General features: G+C 36.3%; 1 protein-coding gene across 1 annotated transcript in view; it reads left to right on the top strand.

Moving 5' to 3' along the window:
• Positions 1-391: 391 nt before the first annotated feature.
• LOC150109417 (solute carrier family 7 member 14) overlaps positions 392-14,534 on the top strand; it is a 97,247-nt gene continuing 83,104 nt past the window's right edge. Inside the window, exon 1 of the mRNA XM_090402343.1 lies at positions 392-478. Within this exon, the coding sequence (XP_090258469.1) occupies positions 392-478 (87 nt within the window). The remainder of the gene's footprint in view (positions 479-14,534) is intronic.

Genomic DNA, 14,534 nt, shown 5'->3' with positions numbered 1-14,534 from the left:
GATAAAGTGGTAGACCACCTCGTAGTGATGAAATTCACTGATAATGCTCTTGGCTACTGTTAGAGAGAGAGAGAGAGAGAGAGAGAGAGAGAGAGAGAGAAAGAGAGAAATAATGTTACCTTGATGGCAGATTTTTATTTTATTTTTTATTATTTTATTTTATTTTTTGAATAGGCCGAATCTATGCGTGTTTCCGTGCTGAAGCACTTGCCAGCTGAAGTATAAAAGTTAGGGACAATACAAGATAAGTATTAGTTCTAGACCACAACTTTTAAGTATGACTAAGGAAATACCGTGAGGACCAGAAGACATTCGGGTATAGATTATTTAAGATCCTTCCAATGTCTTTCTGACGAAAAGCCACAATAAATATGTTAGAAGTTCATTTGCTATGGTCATTTCTTCAGCAGTCGGAGGAATGGAATGGAATGAAGTAGTGGTGGCATCTAGTGTGATAGCGGAAGAAGTGGAGATACAAGTGAGTAAAAGGCAAACCACATAGTTTTGCGAAGATCAGAAGTGCGCCTGCCTTTTGTATAAGAAGCAAGTATTTTTGCATTTAGTCGTTTCAAAAACAGATTGGATTTGCTGATGGATTTTGCATGCTTAGTGTACGCTGAGAATGAAGCTGGAATTCTTTTCTCGAACCAATTATGATATGTTGATTTTTTATTTACTTGGAGTGACTTGGCACACATGTTGTTAAACCATAACTTGAGTAGTTGGCAGGATTTTGAACAGAGAGAGAGAGTGGAATGAAGGGTTTACATTCCAGCGAGAATAATTTCTGTCTCTTGCTGGAGAGGCGCCTGGATTTGGGAGAGTAGAAAGAGAAGTCACACCATGAAAGAGTCCTTTGGGCTGATGCCCGGCTAAAAGCAGTGAACTTAGCACAGAAGAGAGCAATTAGGTCTATAGTCTATTAATAACATAATTTCCATTGCACAGACGTTTGGTTGTGGAAATTTCTATAGTAGATATTCCCCTGGTCACTGTTCATCAGAATTAGCATCGGTAATTGATCCATTCTCTTCTAAATCTGTCAAAACACATGAAGCGGGGGGGGGATGCTTATATAATCTTTTCACAGTTAAACTCGCCTCACAGAATAATTTTCTCTTCCTGTACGTTTGTTTCCACTACCGCTTCCTTTGGAAAAAGCCTTCCCAATTTATATATTTCCTGCAGTACGAGCTGCACGTCTTCAAATCCAATGTTAACAAGTTTATGATTTTCCACATCTTTCTACCCATCCACGGTATTACTGTATTGCAGAACAATTTCTTGTGAGTGGGAGATTACTATAAAATAATGGAATTACAACATGAAATTATAGTTTGCGAATTAAGATACAACATTAATTATAAAAAACACTTACTGTTATTATATTTGAGAGAGTACACAAATAATCTTCAGTTTCGCAATAATCGTAAGACATTAAAAATGGACTGGTTGTAATGGGCTGAATTAGTAGGATATGACGATCCATAATAGATATATAGCATAATAAAATCTGTTTTATGTCTATCTGGTTGTTTGTTTTTAGTTCTGTACTACAGGAATGGCAGGATTTTTCATTTTCTAAAACATCAAACCCTACGGAGTATATACTTGTTTTTTCTTTCTGTAACTCGATAATCATCGAAATTCGGTAACAGAGTTTACTTCCGGTGATCGATCCATTTATTAAGAATTTTCCGTGAGCAGTTAAGCGTTTTAAGATAACGTCAATTGGTAATTATTCAGTTCCGGTAACCTGAAAGGTGAAGTGAATGGATATTTTTACGCCTACTCACTGATGACATGGTTTAAATTAAAAAAAAATTAAAAAAACTCAGTAGTTCTTTCATCCGAAAGAAATGGAACTTTCAATAAAAGTTGCACCTATCCCGGATATTCAATATAATTTCGACTATAGTGGCCATTTATTTGTGTATTACATGCAGTTTAACAATACTTTGTTGTACACCATAATGTCAACTATAATAAATAGTGAATTTCAGTCAAATGAGAGAGAGAGAGAGAGAGAAAATAAACAGATCAGTTTTCCGTACACCAAATACTTGACTCTAATTGTTTCTTTACTCATTAGTCATTCCACATTTTTCCATGAGTTCCACACTTTAACGTTGAAAACATGCTAACTATCTCATGAAATCATCACCTCTATGCTATTTTTCGGAATTTTTTTATTTTCTTTTCCCATTAGGGGGAAACCCGACCTACTCTGTAGCAGCATACCGATTTTCAAATGAAATTCAACTGTAAATGTTTAAAAAGAGGTTTATAGTGCTCATGTGTCACTTTTTTCCAATTTGTGATATAAGGAAAATATCTATACAATGGCTGTCCATTGTAAACTAGTCTCAAGTGGATAAGATAAAATATCAAGTTAACCATTCTGGATGTATGATATATTTTCAAGGGACCACAAGGGATCGTAATTATGAAAAATTGTAGAAAAAAGTCAGTCACAATGTGCAGAATATGATCACTGATATAAAGAAATGCTGTTTTTTGATGAAAAATAAAAATTGTATATAGTATTTTGTTTATTTTATTTATCTTTTTTGACATATCAACCTCATGCACAAGAAGTTGCACGTCTTTGACATGTGATTTGCAGAACTAGCACAAATAGGAACTTATAGAAACAGAACCTTAATGTGAATACATCTGTGGGATTGGATGGTATACCGGCACGGGTCTTGCGTAAAGCGGCTAAGGAATTATCAGTGCCCTTGACCATGTTGTTTAATCTGAGTCTCAGATCTGGTTTAGTCCTGAAGGTGTTGAAAGAGGGGAAAATAGTTTCACTGCATAAAGGAGGATCCAAGACTACGGTTGCAAATTACCGACCGATCAGCATATCAGGAGTCGTTGTCAAGGTCTTGGAGAAAGTAGTCAAGGGAAAAATACAGGAATGGATTGATGAAAATGAGATACTGTTCGGGGGGACAGCATGGCTTTGTGAAAGGTAGCTCATGCCTCAGTAACTTGCTCAAGTTTTATAACAAGGTGACGGCTGAACTGGATAAGGGTAATGGGTTTACAGTAATACTGCCGGACCTGGCAAAAGCGTTTGACAGGATACCACATGGAATTCTAATCCATAAACTACAACATATGGGAATGGATATAGGGTTGGTGAGATGGATAGGTGGGTGGTTGATGGAGAGATATCAGAGAGTAGTTTATTCAGGAGTAGAGTCCAAAAGACGGCCTATGACTAGTGGTGTGCCGCAGGGTTCTGTTCTTGGACCACTGCTGTTTAATCTGTTCATCAACGATATAGGGAAGGATCTAAGAGGAACAGTTCATTTGTTCACCGATGATGCACACTTGGGTAGGGCGATAGTGAATGCAGAAGATATCAAAATCTTGCAGGATGACTTGGATAGATTGGAGTTCTGGGATAAGGAGAATGGATATCAATTTCATGTGACAAAATGTAAGGTTATGCATTTTGGGGTGAAAAGATTAGCAGCAGTATACCACATTGGTGGAACTGTACTCCAGGAGATTGATGAGGCCAGGGACTTGGGAGTGTTGGTGGATAGGGAGATGAAGTTTAGGGAGTACATTGCAAAAGTAGCTAAATCGGCTCATCAACTCACTTGGTTGTTGAAAAATACCTTGACGAGCAGAGACAAGCAAGTTATTGTACCTCTGAACCAAGCCTTGATAAGACCTCATCTCGACTGCTGTGCCCAGATTTGGTCACCTAGGTTCCTTCTTGATGGGGAGGAGGTGGAGAAGATCCAGAGGCGAGTGACTAAGATAATAGCGGGTCTATGGAATGAACCATATGAGAACAGGTTGAAGATTTGTGGGTTGCAGAAATTGGTTGATAGTCTGAAGAGTGGAGATATGATTGAGACATTCAAATTGCTAAAGGGTTTCTATAGGATTAATTCAGAGGATATTTTTGAGATCAGGACTGGTGGTGGGAGAACTAGGAGACACCTATGGAAGCTGGGCAAGAGTGTGGTTAGCAAGGGTGTTAGAGCTGGGTTCTTTACTTTTAGAGTGGTAAATGAGTGGAATAAGCTGCCAGAGTCTGTTGTGGGTGCTATGACGGTGAGTGAGTTCAAGGCAAGGTATGATAGATACTGTGAGAATGTCGTATAGTTGTGTGGACATGATGTTTAGGGCCTCCCTCGATGAGTCTAAGTACTCCCTGGAGTCGCCCGTAACAATAATAATAATAATATGTGAACTGTATATGTGATTAGCACGCCTGCAATAATGAACTGGTTCTAGGTCCCACACAGTTACGTTAAGTGCCCTAGATTTTAAACATCATGAAAGGATAAAGTCCGTTGGCATCAGATTAGGCTAACATGCCGTTGGTTTATTATATTTAACCACTGCTTGACATCTACAGTACTACGACGAAACTTATTTATTCTGGTACTTACGTTTTCACTAGCTCTTGACTAACTATTTTGCACAAATTCTTTGCAACAATTGCGCATATCAGTCACGAATAATCTATCTAATAGAGGAAACGAGGTATTCCAAACCTAACTATCACAAATATAGCATCTTAAATATGTCACCAGATTTTAAAACTTGAAGTCATGTGATTGTTAAACTAAGAAATGATTCTAGCAACCTCTTGAAAACACATTTTGTCTCCATTAAAGGTATTACGTCACCAAATCATATGGCTTCAGGTTTTAAATATTTGCCCAGTATACACAGATTATTTAGTTTAATTCCTATAAATTATGTAAGAGGATAAAATAATTTGCAATCATAAATAAGTAAGCACATAACAGAATATAAAACCTAGAAATTCCAAGAAACTTACCTTTGCAGATTGAAATTACCTTTATCTTCGTAAACTTAATTTCAATCTGTAAGACGAAGAATTTATTATTTTAAGAAATGATCGAAATTTACAAATGCAGTACAATACAATGACTTATCACTGAACTAATTGTGCTGTATGTTGCCAAACAATTTCCCAATATTGCACAATAGTGCTGAAATATTGCACTACTTATCTCTGTGCGTGAGGGTTTTCAGCACAAACAATGTTAAAAGTAAGAATAAGAAGAATTAAAAGCAAATCCAAACTTCATCCACGAATAACTTGATGAAGAAGCAGGTAAAGAGTTATATTAAAACTGAATGATAGTTATTATTAAAAATATTTTATTATAATAAAATACGTAATAAACGTTTTAAGTTTGTTTGTTTTTTGTCTAAAATGTAATTATTTATTAATATAAATATATGTATATTAGTTTATAATTATACATTAATTTTGATAAATAAAATATTTATAATTAATTTGTTACTTTTCTTCTTTGAATATAGTATATCAATTAATAAGGGGAAAACGGAAGGGAGCTAAAATTTTTAAAACGGTCACTATCGTTTAAGATCAAAAATGGTTGGGAACCACTGATCTTTGCTGAGCAGTTATACTGTACAGACATGTTTGAACATGTTTTAACAATATTTATCCTAATAAGTGTGATTATAATCACACACGCACACACACACTTAAAATAGTCCATTAACAACAAAAAAAAAAGGGGGGAAAAAGCCATTCGCGTGCATTACTCTATTTTCCATGCGTACCATTGCAAGTTATAGACTTTATTTCTGGATATTAGGAATGTCTGTCAATTACCTCTCACTAGATAGTTATTAGAGCCTAATGGTGGGGTATAGATAAAATAAATTTGCTTTCATTGCTCGATGTCGGAATTAAGTAGTTCACAGTTTGCCTGACATTTAATTAGCAAGATATATTTTCTATGTGCCGACTTTGCAAGCTCGAGTGCCACTAATGGTAGCGTGTTTCTCACAGCGCGTTGTTCTATCGATTTCCTTAGCACACTACGGCACGTCGATGAATGTGTAGCGGTAATTTGCAGCCAATATTTCGGCTGAGCGAATGTGCGGCAAACATTTTCGGATACAAATTTCACGGCTTGCTTCTTTTAACCACGAAACATTGTAGAATTTTGAAAGATATTGTCTCGGACAGCACGTTAATCCCTATACACATTTTGTATAACTTCAGTACTAACAGGAGAATACTTTTAGGACAACAACTTGCTATGTTTTACTCATCATGCAGTCAATCATTTATCATCCATTTTGGTATCTAAAGAACACGATTATTTCTGGGCTCGCATAGTTGTAGTAACATTGTTGTAATTCCTGTCTTCCACTTGTTAAAAGGCTAGGTATTATTCTGAAAGTTTAATTAGACATTTATGAATTTCCACTATCGAATATCCTTTTCTTTATATAAATAAAATAGTTTTGTTACAATAAGATTCCTTTAATTATGTATATTTGCCTTTTTCTGATTGTGAATTAAAAAACAGTCACGCTTAATGATGAGAAATACAGTATTCAACTAAATTGAATAACAAGAACTCAACTAAATGTTCGTTAACTAATAATAAAAATAAATTGTTTTCGCATTTTTAAAATTAAGTCCTAATTAAAATATTATTCGAGTAGGATCTGCTGTAGCTACATAACCACTGGCGTCACTATGTTTTAATAATTAAAAATTGACATTTAATTTACTATTATCAAATACTGTTCACATGGATTATTGTCTAGTATCAAATATTGTCCAATGTATCAGATTTCTGCATCTTTAACAACCATACTTTTTCTCTAAACGTAATCATAAGATTAAAAAAAATTATAAACATAAGCAATGCAAAAAGAAATATTGCACAGACATACGAAAATCTTAAAGAAAAAGGAATAAGGAGGCTATTTTATAGTCTTAGAAATGAATTTGCGGCAGTACCATCCAATGGAAGAATTAGAGGATAAAGAGGGCAACAGTGCATGGAAGCTAGATAAGGACCATATGTTAACAGCAATTGAAAAGTGTGTAGCATAAGTGAGAAAGAATAGGGTAAACTGGATGATTAAGGATGTCAAAAAAAAAAAAACTACAATAGACTACGGAAAACATAATAGACTGAGAGATGGTGAACAGTTCATCACTCAATTTTATATTTTATTTTTTAGTCGATAGTTTAGTCTACTTTATATAGTAAAGAAGGGAAAATTTAGAATGTGAGAGGAGAATGACACTGCATTTAAGAGAAAATCGCAAGAAATTCTTTCGTTATGTATCCAGCAAGAGAACGAATGACTGTGGACAAATGCGAATGGTCTTGATAGATGGAACAGGTGGTCGAATGACATAGTAAAGCTATTTTATTGTTTTATTAAGGTATTTCATTCTGGCGAAGCAGGTTTTATTCCAAAAAGGATGGAAAAGGTAGAAGAATTAGAAGTAGTGATGTGGATGTATTTAGAACACTAAGCACTCCGGATGTCAGCAAGGCGGTAGGATTGGATGAAATTTTGCCCGTTGTCTTTAGGGAATGTGATAAAGAACTAACAGTATCATTGATTTGGCAATTTCATAAAAGCCTTGCGAAGAAAAGTCCCTGAGGAGTGGGAATGCCACTACATACTCTGTATTATTTTGTCAAGTACTGGAAAGAGAAAGAAACTGGTAAGTTCGTATATAGATGTGGACAGTTGAGAATAATATTATTAGTAAAGATCAGCACGGATTTGTTAAGGAGCGCTCTTGTTTCAGAAACTTGGTTAACTTTTAGAATAATATAACAATAGTGGTTGATGAGAGAAATGCATAAACTGTAATTTGCATTTTGCAAAAACATTTGAAAGAGTGCCACATGACAAGCTGATATTTACACTGCAAAGTATGGGTATGAATATTAAGTTGGTGGAGTGGATTGGCTGTCAAGGAAAGCGAAATCTACTAGTGAGGATCCACAGGACTCTGTACTAGTAGCATTACTGTTCAACTTTTATATCAGTGATATCGTCATTAAAATTCAGGGAGATATCCAGTTGTTTCCAGATGACATGAAACCGGGAGGGCTATTGTGTAGTGCTAACATAATGGCTCTTCAATAGAATACGACTAAACTGGAAAAGTAGGCAGACGAATGGGGTTTAGCATTAATAAGTGTAAGGTGTTGAATTTTGGCATCTGTGGATGGCAGATGGAATACTCTATATGCGGAAGGCACGGGATCTTGGAATGACGATGGATCGAAAGTTAAAAATTTAAGTGACATATCACAAAGGTTGTAATAACATCTCAGAGGATTGCTGCAATAAATAACATTAATCAGCAGTAATAATCCCGTTGCATAAGGTCCTGATCGGGCCACATCTGGGCTACTGCAAATCGGATCGCCGGGATTTGGAGGAGATGAAGACACTTTCGAGAGAGTGCAGAGGCAGTTGACCAAAATGATTTCAGGAATCAATCTGCATAGTTGGCGAATATGGCGTGAAGGAATTATATGATTGAGATGAACTATTGAAAGGTATTTACCAGATGGATACGAGAGAGATTTTTCAGATGAAACAAAAGGAAGTAGTGGCAAGAATTAGGGCTATCCTTAAAAATTGCGCAAGAGGGTGAGGAGCATATTTTAGGTGGAGAGTGGTGGGTGAGTAGAATACATTGTTTGAATATTTTGTGAATACTAAGAGTGTGAATGAGTTTAAGGTTCAACATGATAGATATGTTGCAGGCATATCTATCATGTTGGAGAACATTCCGTGGTAAATCTGTGGGTGTCTACTCTATACACAGATTTTGGAGAGGAGACACCTTTCCATCGTATAAGACGGAAAACACTTGTCATAACGGTTTTTCGCAACTTGAATTGGATTTTAGTAACCTTGTAAGCAAACAAGATTAGAACTCAGGTCTTTCCAACATCAATACACATGTATAAGGTTTCATTGTTCTTTCGATTACACTGCACGCACGCTTTCGCAGCGTTCTGTCTTTTGACTGATTGAGAATAAACATATTTTGAAAACAGTAGTTCGTTCAAAATATACCAAATACTGATCTCTTCCACTCCAGGGCAGTGAAGCTGAGTAGTTCCGTGTGGTGGCTACTAGCAGTACACGAGGTAACGCATTATGAAGACTGTTTACCAGCTAACGAATAATCCTGCTGACCAAAAGATCACGCCCAAAAGGAATCAGAGTATAGTGATGTGTGTATATCGGGGAGGGGAGAAGAATCCAAGGCTACACAGGAACAAAAGACTTCCTGTTCCCTGTGCAGGAGATAAATTCCTGCATTTCACTTCTACACTACGTGTCCTTACACTTGAAAGTGTTTTCTATCAAGTAATGACAAGCATCATAAATAAATATAGTTATCATAAAAAAATATCAAACTACAACTAGAAACCAAAATGGTAACATACGAAAGAAAAGATGCGAAATCAACAAAATATACAAAAACACATCTTTACCAGCCACCATCAGCACTGATAACCTTAAAACAAACGTAAGTGATGCACGCCATCACTTGCATGTAAATGTAATCTGTTATTTCTCACAAACCCTTACCTGGCAGCATCGACAACTAGTATTCATATCAGCTATCCGAACTGCACGATTTCTTCCAAGGTCGGTACCTGAGTATTCAGCATATTCTATTTTATTTTGATTCTATTTTACAAGTTAGTCTCTGTAAGCGATTTTTTCTAACTTTAGTTGCTTTAGTTTAGAAAACTTCCAAATTCTTGGCTTTCCTTAGCTAGACATCCCTTCAAATATAATGCAGATGTTAGCTTTTCTCTTGTTAATTCAAATCATAACCTTGTCCACGTTTGCTTTTTTAAAGATGTTCTAGGAACATCTTTAAAAATCATTCTCAGCCTCGTGTCCTTCGATACTATAATGGTGTAGAGTGACCAGGATTTATCTATTTTCTTCCATGATCTAATTACAGTAGTTTCTGCACTCATACTGTAAACACCTTCTCTCCTCTCATCCAATAACTGAAATAAACCTCACTTACTAGAAGAAATCCCTTGATCCCAACATTTCATCCAAACCTCCCACTACTAATACAAACCTTTTTCTCCAACAAGTGTGCCAATGCAGTCCAAGATAAAAATTTTCATATCTCATTTGGCTCAAATAAAAAACTCAGAATCGCAAACTTTTCATACTGAAGTCCATAAATATGTAAACATTTAACAAATTGAAATTTGATAAATTCAGAAATCTTGCCTCTTGCTCAAACAGCAGTTGATCCTCTTCGTTCCTCACATGGCTAATGAAGCTAGTTCTACCATTACATGCTTTCATCTCTGTCTCTCACGTCCAGTTGTCAACATTGTAACATTACCAGAAAATAATAATTCAGACTCCTTGGTATCATTTTCCCCCTCGAGCTCTTTCCTAAACGACCAAAGAAACTTATCTTCCATTATACCACCTACAGGTGTTGCATGTCTGTTCTAAACATTACAGAAAGACTTCATCATAATCTTTAATAGCATGGGCATAAGTTTTCTGGTCCATATGGTATCTTTTCTTGTTATTCGGTGAAAACCGAAGAATGAATACAGGGTTCAAGGAAACAGATTAAAGAGACAATTCAATGACGTGAAATACTTTCTTGTAAGAAGAACTTTACCATCTATATATTCTTGTTTATGAGAGTGATAAGTTTTATTCTGCATTAATTAAAATACAAAGCTTCTTACTAATAAACATTCATTTCACTGGGGCTATTTCTCCATGTACATCCGAGAAATCAATTATAGGCACCACCACTAATCATTCCATGGATAATTATACACAGAGATTTTGTAAAGAACATCTTCTTTACAGTAGAGCAGTAAAGAACATCTTCTGCTTGCAAGCTGTCAGTGATATCACGAATTTCCTTTCTTAAAGAGCCGTTTGATGGCTTTTGATTTAGGGGATATTTACTCAAATATCAAAAGAGAACTCAATTTTGATTTAGATTGGGCAATTTGACTTACTATTAAGAAAAATGAATTATATTTGTAAGTTGTTGTGATTGTCTTTGCATTTCAATTTGCTTCTGACATTCTTGTAATGCTGTAATTAGAAACCATCGGTACACTTTATGTGATTTTACTGCATATTACATATAATAAGGATGAAATGCAGTAATTATTCATATGATAAGTCCTTCATGAATGAGTACTACGTAATATTATTCAACATCGATATTTATTCATAAAAGTACTTCAATGTTTACGATGGGATTATCACCAAAGAAAGAACATGTTTATTTTAGGGTACCAAAATTTTAGTAGAGGAGCTAATACCTTTTAAACAGATACACCCCTCCCCTCCTTGCGGTATTAACTTCAAAATATGTTTATTTTATTCATGACATATTACTAATATTAATTTGAATGCAGATGAAAACTTGGACAGCCAATAATATTAATAATAATAATAACAGCATCTCCGCTCTTCATTAATAGGTCTCAGAATCGATTCTCACTATGGCATGAGCGTCTGTGAATATTTTAATTGGATAGCAAATGAATTCCACGTTCAGGATCGGACTGCTATCCTGATCCATGATATATTGAGTATATATACATACACAATTAGATCTGTCACTCACTCGATCATATCAGCATCATCAAATTCTTGATATGCACTCTCAGAGGATATGCAGGATATGACAATAGTACTATATTATATATATATATATATATATTTGTGTGTGTGTGCGTGTGTGTGCGCGCGTACACTGCATACATACACACACACACTCTGTTTAGAAAAAAGTAAACAGACATCATAGTGTGAGGAACAAACAGCCATAGCACCCACTTTAATAAGATGCAGGACCTCTTTTCGCTGCGATGACTGCACCAATCCTACGGAACATATTTTCCACAAGCGTATGATAGCGATCAATGGCAATTTTGGACCATTCTTGCTGTAGGCATGTAATGAGATCCTGGACTGTTTTGGAGCGGACGTCTGTGGACTCCACACGATGCTCCCACAGATGTTCAATAGGGTTCAGATCAGGGCTTTGTAGAGCCCCAGTCAAGTGTGGTAACGTTCATGTCTACAAACTATTCAGTTAACAGCAGCAGCAGCAACCTTAAGACACGAAACATTGTTTTGCTGAAAGAAATAATGCCCAGATCTGTAGAAACACCACAAAGTAGAAAGAACTGCATTGTCCAGAACGTTCAGATACCTCTCAGAGTTCGCTGTTCGTGGCACCACGAACAGAAGTCCCAAGAAAAAAACAAGAAAAATAGGACCATATCATCACACCTCCACCTCAGAATTTCAAATTTCATAATTAAGGTTATGCACTCTGCTAAGAGACGTTCATTAGGCATCCGCCGCATCAATACTCGTCCATCTGCTTGGTATAGAGCATAGCGTGATTCATCGCACCATAACACAGCTTTTCAGGCTTCCACGTCCCAGGGTACACGCTCTTTGAAGACGACTTTGCATGTTCGTTCGAATAATGTGGGGCTTGCATACTGCGGTCCTACGATGGAAGCCCATGTTGTGAGCCTCGGTTCTGAAAGTTTCTGTGCAGATTCATGTTTCAATTGACCCGGAACTCCACAACGTGTCAGAGGACGAAAAGCCGGTTTTACATATTATATTATCGTTGGATTCGCCCTACGGTCACGTTCGGCGAGTGTGGTGGGTCGTCCACTGCAGTAGTGCTTGCGGTTGACTCGCTGGGCTTCCATCTCAGTATGTTATCACTGACTGTTGACCTGAGATGGCCACATTTGCCAAGTTTGCCGAAGAGATAGGCCTGCAATATGGCATCCTATCCCTACGCCTTTTTCAAACTTCGCCAGTTCCCTTCTCGCATTCATTTCAACTGGACACAGTTGTCCTGACCTGGGGCAGTACAGTTGTCTACTAGAACAGTAATCAACAGGCAAACTTTTGACACCTTTAAAACACCGAGAATTTTTACTTTTTCCAATCACTAGGAGCTCTTGTTTCTCACCTTTCATATTAGCACAACAAAGAACTATTACTCCCTCATTTGAAGATTTCAATCCTTTAGTACTTTCATTTATAAACAAATAAGTATGCTCAGGCATTGCACGAAAATAGTCCTGTTTCGTCTGCATTGTAAATATCCTCGGGAGAATATTCAACAATAAGTTTTGGCCACTCGGTCTTAATCCACGCATCAGCTGATAAAAAATCAGCACTTTTTTTTATTCACCATGAATACGCTTGTACACAATATTCTCTCGCTTTTTCCACCTGTTAAACCATCCATCAGTTGCGGTGAAAGTTTCTTGGGCCCATTGTTTTTGCAAGTTCTGCTTTTTGACGCATCAAAGGCCCATTAATCGAAGCCTTCTTTTCACGAATCTTACTAAACCAAATTTTTAATGCTGATTCAACTTGAGTATCCTTACCAGACCGGGTTCTCTTCCGATCTATGTTATCATTAGTAAGAGCTGAAGTTTCAATGTTTGATCTGTTTTTTAAGATATTACACAACAGTGGTTGTGAAATTCAGCCGCAATACGCTGACTCATTTTGGGCAACTTATCATAGCACTCCAAAATTTTTTGCTTTTCTTGAAAAGATAAATCTTTACGTTTTTTACTTGCTTCTACCATAATGCTAAGGGCTGTTTTAACGAGCACGAAAATAAACTCGAAAAATCACCTCCCCCTCTGCATTTACCTGGAAGATATAAGATTTACGGAAGAATAAGATTAAAGCAAGATTAACAAAAAAAAAAAAAGTCAGATTTCGACAGACGTCCTTTGTCAAATTTTCTCCCGATTAACCCTTATTTCTTAGAAATCTGAGACGCAAAAGGCTAAACATTCGAGGATTTTGATAACAATAACCGGAACTTTGATTATAATAGCAAGATTATTTTTTAATTCATTTTAAATGGTGTATTTTGGAATTGACTGGTTTTAATAACAATAGCCGATCAATAATATTATCCGCGATCATAATAAGCGGATTCTAATTCTAATTCTTTGGTTCACCAGCAGTACTAATGTACTGTACGTTTTTAATCTTCGTAATGAGACACATTTAAAAAATATTAAAATAAGCAGTAGATAGACATGTATCGGACAAATGCGCTGTGTTTTTCAATGTTTCCTTCAGTGCCAAAGATAGTTCCGTTCCATCCCATTCCATATTCCTTTTCGTCTTAGCTCAATGGCCTATCACAACCCAAGAGCAACAACGTCTTTGAAACCCGATTACCGCTTACGATAGGAAACGTTAATCCTCTGCTATTTCTGTAGTCTTCTTCTGGAGGGTTGTTCTGTGAGAAAAAAACCCTGGTTTGTAAGAGGAAATCACCCGCCTAACTATGTTAGATACTGGCTAACTCACCTTCGGATCATAAGCCCTGACAAAGGTTCATAATTCCTATACGAGATTTGAATCCAGGTCTTTCCAGCCAAAGCTCATCAATCCCGGCTACGGTCTCTCTTAGAGAGTTTCATTGTGTGTTAACTACAAAGCGTTTAGCTTTAAAATCGCCATACGAACGATATACTTGAAACTCCAATTTAAGAGAGAGTTCCATGTATATTTTTCTAAGTCAATATAATATCACTACGTAGGGAGTCATGTACTGATTTTTAATATTTTGGAAATTAATTTTCCTGCAATGTTTAGCCAGAAATCAGTTATTCTTAAATTTTTCGATT

Source organism: Typopeltis vanoorti, chromosome 2 (assembly GCF_054136105.1).
Source record: "Typopeltis vanoorti isolate ZY-2024b chromosome 2, IOZ_Tvanoo_1.0, whole genome shotgun sequence".
Lineage (NCBI taxonomy): Eukaryota > Metazoa > Arthropoda > Arachnida > Uropygi > Thelyphonidae > Typopeltis > Typopeltis vanoorti.
The sequence above is the reverse complement of the archived record's forward strand: the minus strand, read 5'-3'. Positions and strand labels throughout refer to the sequence as shown.